Below are 22,497 nucleotides of genomic sequence, written 5' to 3' on the forward strand. Positions count from 1 at the left end.
GAGTAGACCCACCATGCTGGAAACTGAAAGGTACTGGAAGAGCATATGGGAAAAGGAGGCAGCACATAACATCGGTGCTCAATGGCTGGTGTCTCTGAGGGAGGAGCACAGCAACATCCCTGAACAGAATCCAGTTACCATCACAGCAGCAGACATCCAAGAAAGAGTCTCAGGTATGAAAAACTGGACAGCACCAGGCCCTGACATGATCCAGGCCTACTGGCTAAAGAAACTCACAGCTCTCCATGAGCGCCTGGCAGCACAAATGAACCAGCTGCTCAGAGATGGGACTCACCCAGAATGGCTAACCGAAGGGCGAACAATCCTGATCCTGAAGGATCCCACCAAAGGTGCAGTCTCATCCAACTACCTCATGTCAGGCACCATCGCGGCTAAGATCAGCGGGCACATGGATCAATACATGAGCAAAGCACAGAAGGGCATTGGTAGAGATACCAGAGGAGCCAAACACCAGCTCCTAGTTGACAGAACAGTCGCCCAAGACTGCAGGTCCCGTAATACCAACCTGTGCACTGCCTGGATTGATTACAAGAAAGCCTACGACTCAATGCCACACACATGGATCACTGAATGCTTGGAGCTGTACAACATCAACAGGACTCTAAGAGCGTTCGTTGCAAACTCGATGAGGTTGTGGAAAACCACCCTCGAGGCCAATGGTAAGCCACTTGCACAAGTGTCCATCAAATGTGGCATATACCAAGGTGATGCGCTGTCCCCACTGCTGTTCTGCATAGGTCTGAACCCCCTAAGCCAAATAATCAACAAGACTGGCTACGGATACCGCCTCAGGAACGGGGCCACGATCAGTCACCTCCTCTACATGGATGACATCAAGCTGTACGCCAAGAGCGAACGGGACATAGACTCCCTGATCCACACCACCAGGATCTACAGCAATGACATTGGGATGTCATTCGGGCTTGAGAAATGTACTAGGATGGTAACAAAGCGAGGCAAGGTGGTCCACACTGAAGGGGTCTCACTCCCAGAAGGAACAATAGCAGACATTGAGGATAGTTACAAGTACCTGGGAATACCACAGGCAAATGGCAACCTTGAACAGGCAACAAGGAAAGCGGCAATGGCCAAATACCTCCAGCGAGTGAGGCAAGTCCTAAGAAGCCAGCTCAATGGCAAGAACAAGTCCAGGGCAATAAACAGCTATGCCCTGCCAGTGATCAGGTACCCTGCGGGTATAATAAGGTGGCCAAAGGAAGAGATACAGACCACAGATGTTAAAACACGAAAGCTCCTCACCATGCATGGTGAGTTCCATTCCAAGTCCAGCACCTTGAGACTGTATGCTAGCCGTAAGGAAGGTGGCCGAGGACTAGTGAGCGTGAGAGCCACTATCCAGGATGAAACATCCAAGCTCCATACGTACATCAAGGACAGGGCTCCAACGGATGACATACTCAACAAAAGTCTCAGACAATGGCGAGATGAGGAGGTGCTGGAAGAGGGACCATCATGGGAGGACAAGCCCCTACATGGGATGTACCACCGGAACTCAAGAAGTCCTACCAATGGCTAGAGAGGGCTGGCCTACAGGACAGCACAGAGGCCATCATCCTGGCTGCACAGGAGCAGACTCTGAGCACCAGAGCCATAGAAGCCCAGATCTACCACACCAGACAAGACCCAAGGTGTAGACTGTGCAAAGAGGCACCTGAGACAATCCAGCACAGAACTGCAGGGTGCAAGATGCTGGCTGGGAAAGCATACATGGAACGCCATAACCAAGTGGCTGGCATAGTGTACCAAAACATCTGTGCGGAGTATGGGCTGGAAACCCCAAGGTCACAGTGGGAGACCCCCCAAAGGTGGTGGAGAATGACCGATGAAGATCCTGTGGGACTTCCAGATACAGACAGACAGGATGGTAATGGCGAACCAACCAGACATTGTGGTGGTTGATAAAGGGCAGAGGAAAGCCGTGGTGGTGGATGTAGCAATACCAAGTGATGGTAACATCAGAAAGAAGGAACATGAGAAACTTGAGAAATACCAAGGGCTCAGAGAGGAGCTGGAGAGGCTTGGAAGGTGAAGGTGACAGTAGTGCCCTCGGGGCAGTGACCCCCAAACTGGAGGAGTGGCTACAGCAGATCCCTGGAACAACCTCGGACATCTCAGTCCAGAAAAGTGCAGTACTTGGAACAGCAAAGATACTGCGCAGGACCCTCAAGCTCCCAGGCCTCTGGTAGAGGACCAGGACCCTCAAGCTCCCAGGCCTCTGGTAGAGGACCAGGACCCTCAAACTCCCAGGCCTCTGGTAGAGGACCAGAACCCTCAAGCTCCCAGGCCTCTGGTAGAGGACCCGAGCTTGGAATAGAAAAAAACAGGTGACCAACCGCGGAGGGCGAGAGGGGAATTTTTTTAAGTTTTTTTTTGTTGTTTTTAATATATAAAGCTTAATTTGTAATATTAATATTATAATATATTTATTTTTATGAACAGTCATATACAATAAACATATTACTATAGGCTACTTTGTGTGTTCAGCTTGATATGTGTAAGTGTCTGTAAGACTGTTTATTTTTTAATGATCATCTGAAGATCATGGATGAACTTGGTATTCATGTAAACATCTGGTGGTGGCGAACAAGGACATAACATGTCAGCCTTGTTCACTGGAGTCTTCTCAAAAGCACAGCGTTCAGTACGGGCAAACTTTTCCAACTGACTTTAGATTACCAGCCAAATTAAAGGCTGTTTTATGCTTAACGCATGGACGTAACGTGAGGAACTTAAACGTGCAAAATCAGCACGAGAGAATCTGTGTGCCACATACTACAGCGGCTCCCGCTCTCAACCTGCAGGGGGCAGTGCATCGCAAACACACTGCACCGCAATATTATATTAGAGCAGAAGAAGTAGATTCTTCTCTGTGGCACCAACAGGTGATCCTGCAAGTGCAGAGCAGAGTGGAGCATTCAACTCTGGTTTAGAATGAAATGTTCACTTTGTTGAAGTCTGACACTGAAGCAAATCAGCCTCTATGAGTCAAATCTTGTGTTTTCAGTGTGCATGTGCAGCTTTATGCTTTTTGTGTCTTTATAACCAAGTCTTCAGTCTTCCTCCTCTCCAGCTCCGCTTTTTTCTCCCCCACGTCTCTGTCCGTCTAGTCAGAAGATTTTGGAGGCGCACAGAGCGATGATGTCCATGTGAACAGGGCTGAAATAACGTAATTTGGCCACACGAAGCCGTGAGGATCTCGCGGACGCGTCAAGCATAAAACAGCCTTCAGAGCAAGCAGACAAAAGAAACGCGACCAGTGGAGGCAGTGACTGACGCGACACGGGCCGTTTTCAACTCTGTCTTGTCAAATGCACCGCGTACGTTACAAAACAAGTTCATCAAGTAACTTTAAATATCATACAAACCGAAGTGGAGGCGAGATGAAAAAACCTAAGGAGTACTGTACAGAGCAACAGTCACTTTCTGTGTGCGCGAGCTGGCTGCAGAGATGTGTGTGTGTGTGTGTGTAGGGAGGGGCAGGCACCTTGTGTCAGTCAGTACCTTCAGCACAAGCACGGATATGGTTGAGTTTTACACGTATCATGCTCATGCTCGTAAATGCTCTTAAATGCTGATCCCTATTTCGGAGTAAAGATTGATTAATTTTTCTTCAGTGGCTGTGTAGCAGTATTGTTAACAATTTTGAGTCACACCTGTCAAAGAGAGCAGCCTAAAAGACTTCTAGTAAAGTTCCTCCACTATATCTACGAGAAGCAGCGGCAGCAGCCGTCTGCTGCCGGCAAGCTTGTCCACCGACTTGAAGTTTAATGTTTAACAGCATGAACGCTGCAGCCACCAACGTGTGAACAAAGCACAATGGCTGCACTGTGGAGCCTCCTATTTATTCAAAGTCACTTCCTCCCTTAATAGTCGTCTCTGTTTTCCTCACAGAGGAAAGAAGTAGGTCAAGGAGAAGTCATGATTGAGGTAATTCACTTCGGGGGAACCGAGTCGCTGATCATTGGATGACACGAGTTAACCCTGAGCATGAGGTCATTTTCAAGTTAGCGTTACGCCCCATGACCTGGCCGGTGGCAGGTCCATGCATTTTCATGTAAGCTGAGGATGAATTAGAGAGACGGAGCAGAAAGAAACAAAACCATCTGTAAAGAAGATGAAGGTTGTTTTTGACCTTGCGGGTTGCACTTTAATCAAATCTAGGTTTTTTTCTTTTCCTCGATTCAGAGAAACAAAAGATCCACGCTGAAGACTCGCACCGTTAGTTCAACTCTTTCACAAAGACTTGAACCAGAGAGGAATGCAAACACATTGTTCATCCCTTCACTACATTTACTTATGATGAGTGTGTAAGGATTAAGAGGGATATTAGCAGATGTTCTGGATTAAGTATGATTTCCGCCATGAAGCTACTTTAAAATACCTTTTCATCAGGACCAAATGCTTTCATGTCAAAGCCCTTCTTTCTTCTTTTCCTGTTTAACAGGAATCTTGGGTTTCCTTCACCTTCCTCTCCACCCACTGGGCACCATCTCAGACAACACATGTTTCACATGCCCCGTTTACAATGATGTAGTGTGACGGTGCATGGGCACTGAGACTCCATTCCACCATAGCTGTTAAGGGCAGATTTGAAGCTACACGCCAGTCCTTAAATTGTGTCAATAGACCAAGTATAACCAGATTTATGAGAAAAACAAAACGTGGTATTGTCGGCCGTGCTCGGTGAGCGGTTGGAGCTGTTTATAACCGTTTTTTTTTATTAATTTGAGCACGATCGATGATCAATCATAGTTTCAATGCATTCTACCAACATACCTCTGTCTACTCTCCATCTCTATGCTCCCACTCCCTCACAGAATCACACGCCCACATCCAGCCAATAACAGGAAATAAACAAAAGTTTTCAAAACAAGAGTATTTCAGACTATAAACATTATCACGTAGATAACGGCTTTAGAAGCGATTGAAGCAACTCCTCTTTGATCGTCAAATTCATTCGTTTTTGTAATCAGCAGGCATCGCTATCGCCTGCAGAGCTACTTGAAGCTAACTGCTTGCCTCCGGGACTCGACGTGAAAAGTCATTTTCCAAAGAAAATACACCTGTTTTGTCACGAGAATTAGGGTTTAGAGGTCTTTTTACATTTAAGTGGGGAAAAATTCCATGTTTTCAGGTGCAATACAGACGGAAATCGTGGATTTTCATCCAGCGGGGTCTCCAGGACCTCCTATCCGAAATACACGTCACCTGGCCGGGGTCTGGGCACATGAAGCACCGCTGATTTAGCGTGTCACATAAAACTTTATTTTTTTATAAGAACTCAATTGTATGTGTCATCATTCATGGTACAGACGAGAAATTCATGGAAATTCTTGTTTATAAATGCTATCCGGAGCTTTACAGGCAGAGATGCCAACCTGTGCCCCCCAGCAGCTGGCATCACAGCCGGGGGTCACCGCCTGTGCCCCCACTACTAATTAGAACATGCAACTTTTTTTTTTATAAGAATTCGATTAGATATGCCTCAATTCATCTTTTATTTCATATTTGTGTGTGTCAATATCAAAATTATCTTTTTCATGCTCATATTTTGTAATTTTACATCTAGTATGTCCATCTAGTATGTCCAAATGAATAAATAATTGAAGAATCAAATAGGTGAGGTTGTTCTGAAACGAATGATACCAAGCACTCCAGATTTAGTAGTTTCTAATAGTGAAATATGAGGCAAAATCAATAGTATTGTCAAAATGATGACTTTATACAATGGTCTATATATTATATTCAATTTGTTGTAGATGTTTATACATTTCACATTGATTTGCGTAATGACCTAGTTGGATGAACTGACAGTTGTGAAATCATTTCGATAAACATCCTCTTGGCACCAAATTTGAAAGAAATGCAGAAAAATGTCTTTGTTTTGTGTGTGTGTGTGTGTGTGTGTGTGTGTGTGTGTGTGTGTGTGTGTGTGTGTGTGTGTGTGTGTGTGTGTGTGTGTGTGTGTGTGTGTGTGTGTGTGTGTGTGTGTGTGTGTGTGTGTGTGTGTGTGTGTGTGTGTGTGTGTGTGTGTGTGTGTGTGTGTGTGTGCTTTTCGGTTCAGTGTGTTGTTCCAGTGGGTCAAAATGAAGAAATAATTGTAGAATCATGTAGGTGAGGTTGTGCTGAAAAAAGGGAGACCAAATAGTGGTGATAAACACTTTAAATACTGAGATCTGAACCTAAAAGCAACAACAGTGAAAACATGAGGTCTGGGCCCAGAGGGTTTTAGCCTCTGTCATAATAAGGAGACATTTCAGTCATTTTTCTTATTACACTGCAAATGAGGGTACATTTCTGTCCATGTTGCATTCTATGTCACGTTATTTGAGACGTTCTTTATGGGTCTGCATGTTAGAGTGCACAGTAATAGGGCTGCAATTAAAAACACGTCACTGTGATGGAGGGTCGAGGTTTAATAGCATGAAAGCTATTCTCCTCCTGAGCCAGCAAAACGGATATAAAAGCAGTCAATCAGAGCAGGTAGAGGGTTTTTTTTTTCCATTTCATGTGAAAGGACAAGAGATATTTACTGAAAAAGTATTAACTTTATGAACAAACCTGAAGCACAACTGAGCCTCTTTTCCTAATAAAATGTCTCCTGTCCTGCTTGTAGTCGGCTTTTCATTTTTGGAAGGTGGCAGTCGTTTGTACTCGAGGCCAAACTCTTCACTCAGTTATGAAAGAGCCTGTTCATTGAGAAGTCATGCTTGCGCTTTGTTTTCCTTTGCATCTGTCGTTCACTTTGTTCCCTTGTTCAAATACTTTAAAAGAGGATCTGTCAAGAGAAGATGAGCATTTTTGAAACAATGAATATTTCACAATTTAGTCATATTGTTAACAAAGAAATTTGCTGTGAAATCCAGGTAATTTGCATTACAGCTATAACTGTCGAATGAGCAAAAACAACTACAGAGATTTCTTTATCTTTGTGAATGTTGATGTTATGGCTATGTGGTTATTATTGGTAGCTACAAACAGTATTTTTGCAAAAGTCTGGACCAATATGATGTCAATATTCAGACAATAGCCTGAGAAATCTGCTCAAGATAAGCTTACTTCACGATTGATAATAAACACACACCTATTTTTTTTTATTTTTTTTTATTTTTTATTTTTTATTTTTTGGTGTTTTTCCTTCGAGGTAAAGTTTAATTCCTTTTTTTTTTTTTTTTTTTTTTAAATACTTTACAGTCATTCCAATTTGCTGTTATAGAGAAAATAGAAAAGCCCAACATATCCACATGAGCAAGCAGGTGTGTTTGTGACTGTGGAAAGAAAAAACCCCTCAACAAGGAGAAACCTTTGTAGAAACCAGACTCAGAGGTGGAGGAATTCTGTGGACTGGTGGGGGTGAGAGGAGTGAGGAGAGGAGAGGAGAGGAGAGGAGAGGAGAGGAGAGGAGAGGAGAGGAGAGGAGAGGAGGGGAGAGGAGAGGAGAGGAGAGGAGAGGAGAGGAGAGGAGAGGAGAGGAGAGACAGAGAAAGGCTTGGTGAAACAAAATAAATACAAAAAATACAAAATACATACAATACCCTTGTTAGTGCTACATACAATTTTTTCTTTTTGATAATACATTAACCACAGTGATCTAAATATTTTCCAACTGCCATGAGATTAAGACCAGCCTGAGCAACAACAGAGCAAAAACCAAAATAATGACAACAATTATAACAAAAGCAAAAACAAAAGGATATAGAACAAAAATAAATAAATAAATAAAACAAACAAACAAACACAACAACAACAAAAGCAAACAACAACTTGGTTTTGATAATTAAACAGAACAATCTCGTCAATGAGGAGTGGAAGTGTGTGTGTGTGTGTGTGTGTGTGTGTGTGTGTGTGTGTGTGTGTGTGTGTGTGTGTGTGTGTGTGTGTGTGTGTGTGTGTGTGTGTGTGTGTGTGTGTGTGTGTGTGTGTGTGTGTGGTTTGTCCTCTGGATGTGAATGGAACTGTTGTGGGGGGGCCGCAGCACCCCCCCGGAGCCCAAGGCCACCAGGGCCGGACGCCGCCACTCCGGCACCCAGCGACCCACCGGATCCAGGGAGGCCCCGACTAACCCCCCCGGAGAGCCACGCCCCAACCCGGAAGGCACCAGATGGAGCGCGCAGAGAGGACCCCCCCCAGGCCAGAGGAGCCCACAGGAGAAGGATAAAGGGCGCAGAGCCCCGGGCCCCGACCGAGCCGCCAAGCCGGGACCGGCCAGCGCAGCGCCCCCAGGCCACGCGGGCAGGGAGCCCCCCCGGCCCCGATAGCGGAGCCCGCCGCACCCCCGGGGGCCATCCCCCCACCACCCCCCCAACCCCCGGCGGGACAGAGAAGGCCCCAGCCGCCGAGCCCCAGACCAGCCCCCCCCCCCCAGACCAGGAAGAGCGAAGGCCCAGCCAGGCCCGGCCGGAGGACAGCCACCCCCCCCCCCCCCCCACCCCATCACCTAATCCCAGCCCACCCACACACTCACACCCAAGTATACGCATACACACACATAGACATACATACACACCCACACAGATACACACACCAAGCATACACATACACACACAGACATACATATCTACATATATACAGACATACGTACATACATTTATTTGGTTGGGAGGGGGGTGCCCCCCACTCCCCAGGCCTCCAGCCAGGCCCCCACCAGGCCACTACGGGATCTCGTCCTCCACCAGTCCAACTGTGAATAGGGAGGGAGAACCACTACCCAGCCCCCCCGGAGGAGCCCGGCCCGAGCTAGCGTGCCCCCCGCACTCCAGCCGCACTCGCACCGGAACACGGCGGGACCACAGCAGGAGGTGCTGGGGGGAGCCCCCACCCCCCCCTCCACCCTGTGGGGTGTTGGGTGCATGTGGATGTGTGTATTTGTGTTTTGAAGAGGTGGTGCAATGTGTGTGTCTAGGGTGCGGTTTAAAATTGAGGGGTAGCGGGGGGGGGGGCCCGGGCGTTCTACCGCTGCCCAGCGGCAGAACCCCGAAAGCCAGTTGATCCCCTCAAGACCCTGCGTGACTAAGTGTAGTTAAAATTGTGGGCGGCGCAAAGTCGGGGGAGGGGCAGACCACAGTTAAGTGGCCTGGACCCCCCACCCTAGGCCCCGTCCACTGGCCCCTATTGTTGAATGAGGTAAGGTGAGGTAAGGTAGGAGGGGCTGAGAGGGAGAAGGTCATGGAGGTCAAAACACACACTTATAAAAAACGTAATTCCAGTTCAAGAAATACCATTGCATCATGTTTTTTTCTACAAAGCAGCAGAGCACAGCAAGTGCTTTAAACTATTAATCAGCAGTTGATGGAAAATAAACACTTAATCGCCTTGGCGAGGTGTAAGATATTACACAATTATAATAATAATATTACACAAGTACACAATAAATTCAATAAGAAATATATGTAGGTGTTATGTAGCCTACTATAGGACATACTTCACGAAATAAACTTTTTAATTGTATGACTGGTTATGTCTGAACACTTGAAAAATGTTTATCAAATGAAAAATCTGTGAAAATAATTTACGTTAACTTGATAAATGATGGGAGTTACGTAGTCACGGATGGGACTATCATCCGTCCATAACAAGCTCGCATAACTGAGAGTGCAACTGATAAATGACCAAAGGCAAATGACCTCTTTCTTTATGACATTTCTCCTCCTCTGCTCTTCTTCTCTTTCGCCCCTGGGCTCCCAAATGCTTTGTTTTATTTGACATAATAACGGTTGTTTATCATGTACTACTGTGTCATTCAGTCTGATAAATAGCTTGTCCATTCTCACCCACAATGAGCAGGTAACAAGGAGCGGTGTTGTGATGCGCCCCAAGCAGAGAGAAGGAAAATAGGGCCTATTTTGGACTCTTGTGAAACTTTAATACATGATATACAGTGGTCTCTCGTTTATCGCGGGGGTTACGTTCTAAAAATAACCTGCAATAAGCGAAATCCGCGAAGTAGTTAACTTTTTTTTTTTACAAGTATTATATATGTTTTAAGGCTGCAAAACCCCTCACCACACACGTTATACACTTTTTATAGACAGGAATGAACATTTTCTCACATATGTCTCTTGTTTAAACACTGCCAAAGTTGACACCTTTGTAGATTTTAAAACATAAACATGCCTCTGCCTTTTGGCTGCGACCACAGGTGCCTTTGTTGGTGCAGAATGTTTTGTCGACATTGTGGGGTTTGTCAGGAACAAAACTTGCAAACACATTTGTGTGCAAAATTTCACACAAAAAAATCAGCGAAACAGCGATGCCGCGAAAGGTGAACCGCATTATAGCACTGTAATGAGAATTATATTTGATAAAGAATAATATAAGTCATTAAAACACAAGTTTCCTTATTTTTCATCTTTTTATCTATTGCTCTTAATTACTGATGGGGGCGCAGCATTTGCCTATACTGCCTATGCCATGGACCGGCTCTGCCCCACGTTATGAATCCTGTTCAGGAGGTGGTGAGCTAGAAGTAAACCTCTGTGTGAAGACTTCCTGGACTTCATTGTGTTACGATGGAAGCTCTAAGCCTAGTGAATCTTTTATTTTCTGCTCATCTGCTCAGGCTCCAAGCCAACAGGCAATCATTCCAGCAGTGTGGGCTAACAGAGTCCTCCCTTGCCTCACTAGTGCCACTGTTCTTCGACTGGCTGTCGATTATGTGCTATGCAGGATGCTCTGTGACAGACTCTGCACTCCGTACATTCAGGGAAGAGCTGTTCTGCATTTCCACATTCCGAAAAACACATTGTTCCTGCTCAAGGAGTTTTTTCTTTCCACAGATGCTCATGTAGATCTGTTGGGTTTCTCTCCATATAAGGCACCAAGAAATGACTGTGTTGTATTTGGTGCTATATAAATAAAGTTGAACTGAATTGAACATTGGGCTCTAAACATTAACAATGCTAGTATACGTGGACAGACCACCAAGTTGGATTGTTATTACAGTGACTTGTCAAAATAAAAGTACCAAGTCCAGGAGAATATGGACCTCTGACTGGCTCTACTGAGCATGTGCAGAACAATTATTTAATACAAATATGGTGCCCATGTGCACCCAGTCGGAGCATTTTCCAAAAGTTCCACCTTGGGAGCACCATTGTCATGGAAACAGGCACCCAAAACACTAAGTTTTTCTTTTTTCCAGTAACGTCGTATGAACGAGCCATGAAGCGAAGCTTTTTGGGAATGACTTTGATCTTTAAGTAGAAGTGTCTTGAGGTCGAAGGTGGAAAGCCTGGCAGGAACAAGTGCAAACTGTCACGTCTTTTCAAATTGTTATTGAAACGACCAAAACAAGAGAGCCAAACTGGTTCCACTTCCTTGTGTCCAGTGACGGCACCTTCAGACAGACTTGTTGTCTTTGGACCGTCCCTGAGAGACGTAGTGTTGCTACAGAGCTGCTAGTTGACGTTTCACAAGCTAAACAGGCAGTGGACCGAACATGTCTGTGTTTGTGTTTCTATTACCAGTGAATACCCTCAGAATGAAGCAGGCTGCTGGGCATGAATCACATCCTTAAATCAAATTTGTGGCAAAGTAAAGAGTAATTATCTTCAAAATGCGTTTCAAGCATAAATGTGTCCGTATTGCACCAGGGAAATTGTTACTCATCTGTTTAATGGACTGACAAAGTTCCTCCAGCGCATTAAACCCCCACTGGTCCCACTAACATCAAGGTGGATCGTGTTGGTTTGTGAAGACTCAAGTGTTCATCAGCGTGACCAAAATAAATGCAACTTAAACAAATTAGGGACGAACTGAGGATGGGATGAATGTGTTAGGGTGATCATCTAACTTCCAGCACAGGATCGTGAGCTTGAATGTGACAATCGTGTCATCAATGCGTGCGTTGTGGGAGCTTGATGAGGGAGTTTAGTAACTAATCACATAGAAATCTGTGTAATGTTTGTCACCTTCTGTTTTGCATTCGACTTTATTTTGTTTGCTTTGCCAGTTATGTTTTTATTCGTTTGAATTTGAGCTTTATTGAGCCTCCAGACACCTTATCCAGCTGAGGGCTGCAAGCTGATGGAGCCCATCCAAACACAAATACAGTAGGTATAGGGTTTTGTCTTCCAATCCCAAGGTTGGTGGTTCAATCCTCCAAATCCATGTTTATATAGAAGTCATTTGTTTGAGTTTGATATGGATGTGACTATCCTTGGACAATTCCAAGCCTCCAGTTAGTCTCAGAATTGGAACAATGGGAGGAAACATGGCGGACAAGCCCAAAGGAAAACATGCAAACTCCAACAGAAAGGTTCAAACATTCAACATTCTCACTGTCTTGCTTAGCAACGTGAGGTCAAGCTCATTCTAATATAACACAATTTCATCTTTGGTGGCCTGGACCGGTAAAATAGTGCCATATTCAGCTTTAAAGTTAAACTTTCAAGTTGTTCTTTGTTATGGTGCAGAGTATCCATCATGGAAAATGTCATAAAAACAAACAATTACTATAGAAAACGTCTTAACAAAAAGCTAGTTTTAATCAAGCCTTCTTGGTGCGAAAATCCAGTAAAATGCCCAGAAAACTTTACCTATTGCTGTTGCATCCTGGGTGTTTTGATAAACTCCCTCTGACATGGCTTTGAGGCTGTCATGGCTTTGAGGCTGATGGTGGTTATTACAATATCTCAGCTCGGATGTCAGTGTCGTGTTGTGATTTAACAAATAAGAAATTTGGTAAAAATCAATGGTCAATCAACGATTAATTTGGTGGTTTGGCTGGCTTGGAGCCTCTTTCGGGACAGTTTTGGCCTCGTGTTTGATGCCCCTGGTCTCTACTGAATCGGAGCGATACATGGAGTTGTGCAGTGATGAAGATTGAAAAGAGCGTTGCACACTGCGATGACCCCTTGGCTGTGAGATTCCAGCCTCTGGTCCCCAGCCCTCCCGTCAGCCAATATAAAACCGCTTTAATGAGGCAAAGTCCGAAGATAAGTGGCTCCCTTAAATCTGGCTGCAGCATTTTGACATCTTGTGAGACGTCCCTAATTGCTCTGATACCAGTAGACACATGAGAAGAAGAGAATTGGTCACAGTGCCACATTCAAGACAGAGCTGCATAGCAGGTTAAGCCCGGCTCAGCTCGGCTGCAGGTCAAAGGAAACACAGCTTATCTAACCTAATCAAAAGTGCATTCCACATCCTGAAAAGACATTTAAAACATTGAGTGTGTACAGGGGTGTGTCTCACACAAACACACACACACACACATATACACACATATACATGAGCTTCAGTCAAGCAATGAACTCAGTAGAGGCAATCAGAACAACGTTTCGTCCATGGTGTCATAACTCCCAGTCATCATTCTCCTGGGACTTGTACTTTTATTTTGACAGTCACCATAATAACAATTCATCTTGATAGTTTTATTTCGACTGTCACCATAATAAAAATTCAACTTGGTACTTTTATTTTGACAATCACCGTAATAACTGTCCACGAGAATGTCTGTGTTCTCCCATCGTCAATGTTTAGAGCTTATTGTTCTGTGGTGAATGTGTCTGTGTGTGTGCTTCATTACAATAACAAACAACGGCACCCATTGGTGGCCCAATATGAAACTACATTGTTTTCAATGTTTCTGACCTTTCTGTGTTAACATCAAAACGCTGGCGTGTAAACATAAAACTATAGGTTACTTAACGTAACCCTGGTTCTCAGAGTAGCATGAGTGAGATGTCTCACTATGGGATACTTTCCCTGCGTATGCCTCAGAAGCATTTATCTCATTACGCCAATCCTGATTGGCTGGTGATCGCGACGCCCACGTCAGGGTGGAGCCACCAACCCTTAAGTAGCTCACGCTTACTGCGCAGCGTCACTCAAAATAAGCACCTCTTCTCGCTTCGCCCAACAAGAAGGGCGTCTGGTGAGACGTCTCACTCATGCTACTCTGAGAACCGGGGTGACGGTAAGTAACCTATAGTTCTCATTCATAGCATTCGTTTCGATGTCTCACTATGGGATATGGACGCTCCCGTATTGCCGGACAAGCTTATCTCAAGTCAACCACCAACACTCCAGGAATGGCCCTCTGCTTTAAGTGGGCCCAGCAGTCAGTACTGCATGAGGCTCAGAGCAGAGACATCCAGCTTATAGAAGGTGAGAGGTGAAGACCAGCTTGCTGCTGCACAAATCTCCTGAATTGAGACCCCTTTAGAGAGGGCCCAGGATGCAGCCAGGCCCCGTATAGAATGAGCCCGCAGGCAAACAGGTACCTGCTGGCCCTGAGACGTGGAGGCCAGAGCAATGGCTCCCACAATCCACTGGCAGAGCCGCTGCTTTGTGACGGGCCCCTGCAGGAGCTGGCCCAGGACACAAAGAGCTGGTCACTCTTCCGAAATCCCCTTGTTCGGTCCATATAAATCCGTAAGGCCCAGACTGGACACAGCATGTGCAACCGCTGTTCTCCAGAAGAAGAAAATGGCAGTGGAGAAAATGCTGTAAGAACAATGGGGGAGTTCGAGCCAACCACCTTGGGCACAAAAGCAAGGTGGGGCTTCAGTGACACCCTGGTGTTCTCAGGAGCAAACTGAGTGCATGAGGAGTGCACTGAGAGTGACTGAATGTCACTAACATGCCCGGCAGAGGCCAAAGCCAGCAGGAGCCCTGTCTTCAGAGACAGGTGCTTCAAGCTGACCTCCTCCAGTGGTTCAAATGGAGCCCCAGAGAGCCCATCCAAAACCACTGCCAAGTCCCATGGGGGGGCCAGCGGTCTGAAAACAGGAAGCCGCCTGCAGGCCCCTTTCATAAAATGGCAGACCAAAGGATGCTGGCTGGCCGTTTTTTCTTCAAAACCCACATGGCGCATGCTGCAATAGCAGCCAGGTACACCTTAACTGTGGAGAAGGCTTTTTGTTTGTCAATCAAGCTCTGCAGGAATGACAAAATTACACCAACAGTGCACTGAAAGGAGATGTGTCCTCTCTGCTGACACCACTCCTCAAACACCCTCCACTTGCAGTCCTAAAGAGACTGAGTGGAGGACGCCCGGGCGCTCTGTATTGTGTTAATCACACTTTGAGGGAGCCCTGAAGTATTAATGTTGCACCACTCATGGGCCAGGCCCATAGGGCCAGACGCTCCGGGTGTGGGTGTAATACTGCTCCCCCTGCCAGTTGCCATGGCTGCCCCGACAGGAGCTGATATATCTCCGCCATCCAGTGCATAGCCGGCCAGTGCAGAGTTATCAGAATTAATGTGTGGCGATGCTCCCTGACTCTGTTCAGAGTCGGAGGTATCAGAGCCAACGGAGGAAACGCGTACAAGAGGACCGGCGGCCAGATGTGCGTGAGCGCGTCCACGCCGAGTGGCGCACTTTGATCGCATATTGAGAAAAACAGCGGACACTGCGCATTTTCTCTCGACGCAAACAGATCCACCGCGGCTCTGCCATAACGGGCCCACACCTGCTCTACGATCGCTGGATGCAATGTCCAGTCTCCGTAGAGCAGCGCGCCCCTGGACAGCAGGTCCGCCCCCCGGTTCAGAACCCCCGGGACATGAGTGCCTCTCAGAGACCGGAGGTGCACGCTGCTCCACAGGATCAGTCTGAGTGCCAGCATGTGTTATTGCCGTGAGCGCAGACCCCCCTGACGGTTGATATATGCCACCGTCGTTGTATTGTCCATTCTCACCAGGACATGATGTCCATTGAGAAATGGGAGGAAGCGTCTCAGCGTGAGAAACACCGCGAAGAGCTCCAGATAGTTTATATGAGAGCGCTGGAGCGCTGCGATCCAGACGCCTCTCACGCATCGGGTCTCATATATGCCGCCCCAGCCTGTCATGTCACGTCTGTTGTGATCACTTTCCGGGACAGAACGGCTCCCATCGGGACCCCCTTCACCAGGATAGTCGGGTGGCACCAGCAGCGCAGCCCCATTATGCATTGTGCACTGATCATAACTCTCCATGCGCCATGACGCACGGGGTCCAGCCGGAGGGAGGACACCCATCGCTGAAAATCCCTCAGATACAGACGGCCGAGCCGGACTACCAGGATGGCTGAGGCCATCAGCCCCAGTAGTCGGAGGCATAATCTGAAGGGTACAGGCTGTGCAGGGTGAAGCGTGAGAGACAGGCTCTGAAAGCATTCACCCTCGCGGCTGAGAGACGAGCTGTGAGAGACACCGAGTCCAGTGATAAGCCCAGGAAGATTATTTTCTGCACTGGGGATAACACACTTTTCTCTGAGTTTATCATAAAACCCAAGCCGACCAGGTGTTTTATGAGGGTGTGGGTTTGCACTATGATTTCCTCTCTGGACCGCGCCAGGAGGAGCCAGTCGTCCAAATACGTGGCCAGCCTGATGCCCTGTCGCCGCAGCGGCACTATGGCTGCCTCGGTGCAGCGCACAAATACTCTCGGGCTCAGAGATAACCCGAACGGGAGGACTTTGTACTCGTAACAAACACCCTGAAAAGTGAACCTCGGATATTTCCGGTGTGGAGGATATATCGGGATATGGAAATATGCGTCCTTCAGGTCGACTGATGTGAACCAGTCGTCCTGATGCAACATACACAGCAGGGATGCATGTGTGAGCATTCTGAATTTGTATGTTCCGAGGTATTTGTTCAAAGCCCGGAGATCCAGGATTGGGCGAATCCCGGTCCTTCCTTGTTTGGGGACCAGGAAATACCTGGAGTAAAAGCCGCTCTGACGTTGTTCGGGAGGCACTACGCATATTGCTCTCTTTATCAACAGCGAGTGAATCTCTTCCTGAAGAACACGAGCTGACTCTCTGCGCACTTGAGAATGCACTACACCAGAGAAACGATGGGGGACGGCAGCAAACTGAAGCCTGTAACCCCCAGAGACAGAAGTGACAGCATATGACACGCTCCCTGTCATCGGAGCCTCCAATAACTGTGTTATGGAGTCCCAGATTGGAGGGAGGTCGTGACGCTCGTGCGTCATTGCGCATGCGCTGGATGTTTGTGCATGGACAGCTTTGGTGGATCACCGGGTCCGGAGTTGGGCTGTAACCCGCTCCGGGCCTGGGACCGGCACCGAACTGTTTATTATGCACTCGTTTATTAAATGTGACTGTGCCCTCGACCAGAGGTCTGGATGCGGCAGTGAAAACATTTTTATTAAACAAGAACAATTGTGTGTGCTTGTGTGACTTCCGTGAGTGCACGCAGCAGCGACTGCTCGTGGGCTCTGGAAAATGGGAGTCGCACACACTGGAAGAAACACCGGCGGGGCTGGTGAACGGGAACATGCAGCGCCGGTACCAGTGGGAAGAGGGGAGGTTGTCAGGCCACCCGCTTCTTCTTCCTGGCCTGCTGACTGGCAGTCTGCGCGGTGCATGCCGGCAGAGCTGCGGTCGCTGTGGTGGCTTTTCTGGGCCAGCCGGTCCTCGCCTCCTGTACAGAGCTGGAGTGCTTCGTCCTCCTTCTTCCTTGCTTCACATCGCTGCTGCATTGAAGCGAGGGCCGAGCCGAAGACGCCGTCTGGTGTGACCGGCATGTCTAAAATGTCCTCCTCCTCTCTGTCCGACAGGCCATCTGGCTCTTTCCTGCAGCACCATCATCCCGAGAGATTTACCTGTGGCTTGAACCGCACAGCGCTACACACGCAGGCAAATGCCAGTTATCTGGAAGCAGTCTGCTTTGACGGCAGTGCGGGGCTCCTGGAGGAGGCGGTCAGCCATGGGTGCAGGTGCGCAGTGATTAACGGCTCCATGGGGGGCATGCGGAGAATGCCAAGCTTATCCATGCCCTCACAGTCCAGGGAGGAAGCTCCGTGTACCGGGCTTCTGCCGCTGAACGGGCGGTTCCTCCATGAGGATGATAGCTCGTCGAGGACAGGGAGTTGCTGTTTCGCCATCCTCGTAGCCTGGGGTAATTTCTTCCCGACATAACGGGACCTGGCGGTCTCCGTTATTGCTTCAGGCCAGGGGATATTCAGCCGGGATGCAGCGCGTTTGCACACAGACTGCATATCCATGCTGAAGAAGGGGTTAGCGGGGCGCTTCCCTCCTCGTCCCCGAGGACAGCCACAGCGCCTGGTGTGGCGAACTGAGGTGATGGAATGAGGACGTCGTCCTCACTCTCATTGTCAGATATGAGGAGCTCCGAGGAGTAATCCTCACAGTCCTCATAATCCACCTCCAGCACGTCTTCCATGGGCGGACGCGGAGTTGCGAGGTCCAGCTGGGAGCCCCAGCTGGACCTCGCTCCGGTGTCCGTGTCATTTTCGTCCCATCATCACCGATGATGACTGGTGTGTCACCGGAGGACAAGAATGGGTCTTGGCCGGACGAGCTTGCTTGGCGTGCTAGTCGCCGTCGGAGACTTTTCATGGTGAACCGGGCGCAGTACACGTATGAGCCGGGGGTCTCGATAGCCTGCTGGGCGTGTTGCAGCCCGAGGCAGAACGAGCAGACCTGGTGTGAGTCGCGGCTCGATATCCTGTTTCCACAGGTACAGAGCCAGGCCCCGGAGTCTCCATCTCCTCTGGTGTGTGGAGCGTGGGCATCCATAATGGTTAGCTGTGAAGCTAGACCAGAGGTGCCATGAAGTAGCTGGATTGCTAATTGCTCAGGGCGGTGTTAGCTTGTGTGCTAAACCGTGTAACATTCCCGTGGTGTGGTCAGGTGCGCAACTCTCCAAGCTATGGTGAAGGATGGAGGGTTGCGGTGTGGCAGCTAGCGCTCGGCGACCGAGCCGGGTTAGCTCCGGTCTGTGAACAGTTAAGCTAGCTGGCACTTTTAAAATTGAGAGATGCTCGGCACGAAGCGAGAAGAGGTGTTTGAGTGACGCTGCGCAGTAAGTGCAAGCTACTTAAGGGTTGGTGGCTCCACCCTGACGTGGGCGTCGCGATCACCAGCCAATCAGGATTGGCGTAATGAAATAAATGCTTCTGAGGCATACGCAGGGGGCGTGTCCCATAGTGAGACGTCGAAACGAATGCTATGAATGAGAACTAAAGGTTTTCACGCGAAATATTGATGAAGCCTTCTTTCTATGACAGGTCAAGAGAAACAACATTTCCTTCACTGCGTTAGTTTGTGATTGACTCGCCGTTAACCCATAATAAAGACTGCCGGAGCATTTTGAGCTAGAACCAGTGAGATTGTGAGGCAGTTTGTTTGACGCCTCACTGTCACACCACAGAAAGGTCCCAGTGGGTGTTGTGTTCATGCTCGTCACACCGGAATCAGTGTGCTTGGTGTGACCACACACTGGAGTCCAGTGTAGTGTGGTCAGACACTAAGTCTGACACTGATTTACATGTACAGAAACCAGAAAGCTGAGCTTGAATTTCTCAAATGTGCTGGATTACACTCTGGTTACTGGTTGTTTTTTTTTCAAATTTCCTCTCTCTACACCACCTTGCTCCCATTCTTATTGTTCACTGTCTATTAACTCACACAGCAATAAGAAATCTGTAAATTGTGAATAATCGTTTCTTTTTTTTTTTCACATACCTTTCAGCTTTATTTAACAAATCACTTCTTTTTTTTAATTATTAAAAATAATACATTTTTAAATACATTACAGTCATCCCAATGTGCTTTTGTAGAGAAAATAGAAAAGCCCAACATATCCACATGAGCAGCAGGTGTGTTTGTGACTGTGGAAAGAAAAAACTCCCCCAACAGGAGAAACTTTGTAGAAACCAGAGTCAGAGGAGAGGAGAGGAGAGGAGAGGAGAGGAGAGGAGAGGAGAGGAGAGGAGAGGAGAGGAGAGGAGAGGAGAGGAGAGGAGAGGAGAGACAGAGATAGACTGGGTGGGGAGATACATACAATACCCTCGTTAGTGTTACATACATTTTTCACAGTGATCCAAATATTTTCCAACTGTCATGAGATTAAACCAGCCTGAGCATCAACAGAGCAAAAACCTAAATAATCACAACAATGGACACAATGAATCACAAGCAAAGACAAGAACAAAAGGACAAAACAAAGAACAAAACAAAAAACAAACAAACAAACAAAACAACAAAAACAAACAAAATAACCCCAACAACATGATTTTAATAATTGACAGAACAATAGCAGAAAATAAGAAAAATCTGCAGTAAATCTCATCAATGAGGAGTGGAAATGTGTGTGTGTGTGTGTGTGTGTGTGTGTGTGTGTGTGTGTGTGTGTGTGTGTGTGTGTGTGTGTGTGTGTGTGTGTGTGTGTGTGCGTGCGTGCGTGCGTGCGGTTTGTCCTCTGTGATGTGAATGGATCTGTTGTGGGGGGGCCGCAGTACCACCAGTGAATAATCGTTTCTATGTTAATACAACTCCACATTTAAAATGTTTTCACATTACATTATAAGGTCATTTTTAAATTTGATAAAAGGATTTATTTATTTTTTTTTAAATTGAGTGAATTTGTTTTTTTGTTTTTTTTTACATGAAACTGTCTGCTCAGCACTGCCTCCTACAGTGAGGCAAAGGTACTGACTGCACATGCAAAATACACATTTTCTTGGGGGAAGTAAAGATTTATGATAAATATATCTATTTATTAGATTCATGAAAATCAGCAATAATATAAATCACATGCTGAATCTTAAACTAATCCTAGTTTCGGTGGAATTGTAAAATCTGAGATGAGGTGAGGCTCCAGCTGCCTCAATTTATCACTAATCGAACGGGAATATTCTCAGTCCGTTAGGATCTGTCTTCACCCACAGATTCAAGAAAATCAAATGTAAATCCTACACACATTCATACAATAACTGACAGTAAGTAGTCATCACAGTGGTGGGGGATAAAAGGATGAAAACGGATTCAGTCACAGCTTCAGGTTTTGTTGTTTTTCTACTGAAAATAAAGTATTGGAGCTATGCAGATCTCCCCACACAGGGATGGGGAATATGGAGGGAAGCTGGTGATAAGTGCAGCAGGTGTGATTACTCAGTATATTAATGTTATTCTGCCCTGCACAGATTCTATTGTGTGTCACCTGATATGTTTAGATAGAAGTTAGTTGCTCGTCTCCGTGAAGCTGGAGACACTAAAACACTGTGTCTCGCTCTGTTTCAGGGGTACAAGACTCTCCTCAGGAGAAAGTGATCACAGTGTCTGGAGAGGGAATAATCCACAGCCCAGACTTCCCACACACTTATCCCAGGAATACCATCTTGGTCTGGAGACTCGTGGCGAGCAGCAACATGAGGATCCAGCTGGCCTTCGATGAGAGGTTCGGTCTGGAGGATCCTGAAGATGGAATCTGCAAGTAAGGCCGTTCATGAGGAGAAAATGTACATGCTTCTGTGCTCAACTTCTTTATTGGGATATTATATTCATCATATCTGCAAGCTGGACAGTTAACAGTCACTTCTATTAATCTGTCATCATTTTATTGTTTGTTAATCTGTCATCATTTTGTTGTTTGTCTCGCCATTGATTGTAGAAGGAACGAATTGTGAATAGAGTGAAAATGTAATTGTACTCATTAAGTACATCTCACACCGTATAATCTACACTGATACTTTTGAAATCACGAGTAACTCCTGAGTACTACTTTTAATTAACATTAAAATTATTTTATCTCCTTTTTTTGTCACCAGTAAGCTTATTATGAGCAAAATCATTCAAAAGTAGTACCTTGGGTCTACATTTAAAATAAATAATTATCAATAGTTGTAGAAATAATTTATAGTTTATATTTTATGTACAGATAAAACAAGCAGGTTAAAAGTGACTATTATTGGAGAAACAATTGATTTTAACAACAGTACATGTACTTGTAATTGAATACGAACTACCTCTTGGTTTGACTTCACACTCAACTCTTCAAATAACATTCATGATGTATTTTATCTGAAGGGAAAATGGATTGTTTGCCAATGAGAGAAGCAGTAACCTGTTTTTAAGCCAGCCTATCACGTGTATGTTGGTCCGAGGTAAAGACGTGTCCTGTCACTGTTCTAGTCCATCTTTAAAGATGTAGAGTGGGAGTGTGGCCGTTTGTGAAATTGCTTCTGGTCCACCATGGCAGATCGTGAATATTGAAATTTGTTTCACCTGAGGTGACGTGGTGCCAGTCGGCATATTTTCCTTCACGGGTTCCAGATTTTTATCTGCTTATAGAGGCACGAAGCCAGACAGGTAAACATAAATACACACATATGCACACAATACATCCTCTCTTCTATTCAGGATCCCACTTTAGTGTTGGTTTTAGTGTTACTGTTGAATTTATTTGGTGATTTTGATCCCCAGCGTTCGATCAGCGTGCGCTACATCATGCTCAGTACCTCGTGTCAATATATTACAGCAGACTGGTTGGTGAGGTGGAGCCCAGAGAGGGAAGATGGAGAGAAACTGGGGGAGGGTAACCTCACTACTAGTTCCTGGAGAGCCCCCTAATGGATGAGAAATGGAACAACAAGCTTATGTTTCCACATAACACCTACTATCTCATTTAGGAAGTTCAATAACATGTTGGGAAGTTCTAGAATTACATAGCCATGAATAGATATGCCTCTTCA

General features: G+C 46.5%; 1 protein-coding gene across 1 annotated transcript in view; it reads left to right on the forward strand.

The window, feature by feature from the left end:
- The window catches only part of pdgfc (platelet derived growth factor c), a 136,112-nt gene that overhangs the window by 63,827 nt on the left and 49,788 nt on the right, over nucleotides 1-22,497 (forward strand). Inside the window, exon 2 of the mRNA XM_080502244.1 lies at nucleotides 21,047-21,239. Within this exon, the coding sequence (XP_080358370.1) occupies nucleotides 21,047-21,239 (193 nt within the window). The remainder of the gene's footprint in view (nucleotides 1-21,046; nucleotides 21,240-22,497) is intronic.

This window comes from Blennius ocellaris (genome assembly GCF_963422515.1).
Source record: "Blennius ocellaris genome assembly, chromosome: 9".
Lineage (NCBI taxonomy): Eukaryota > Metazoa > Chordata > Actinopteri > Blenniiformes > Blenniidae > Blennius > Blennius ocellaris.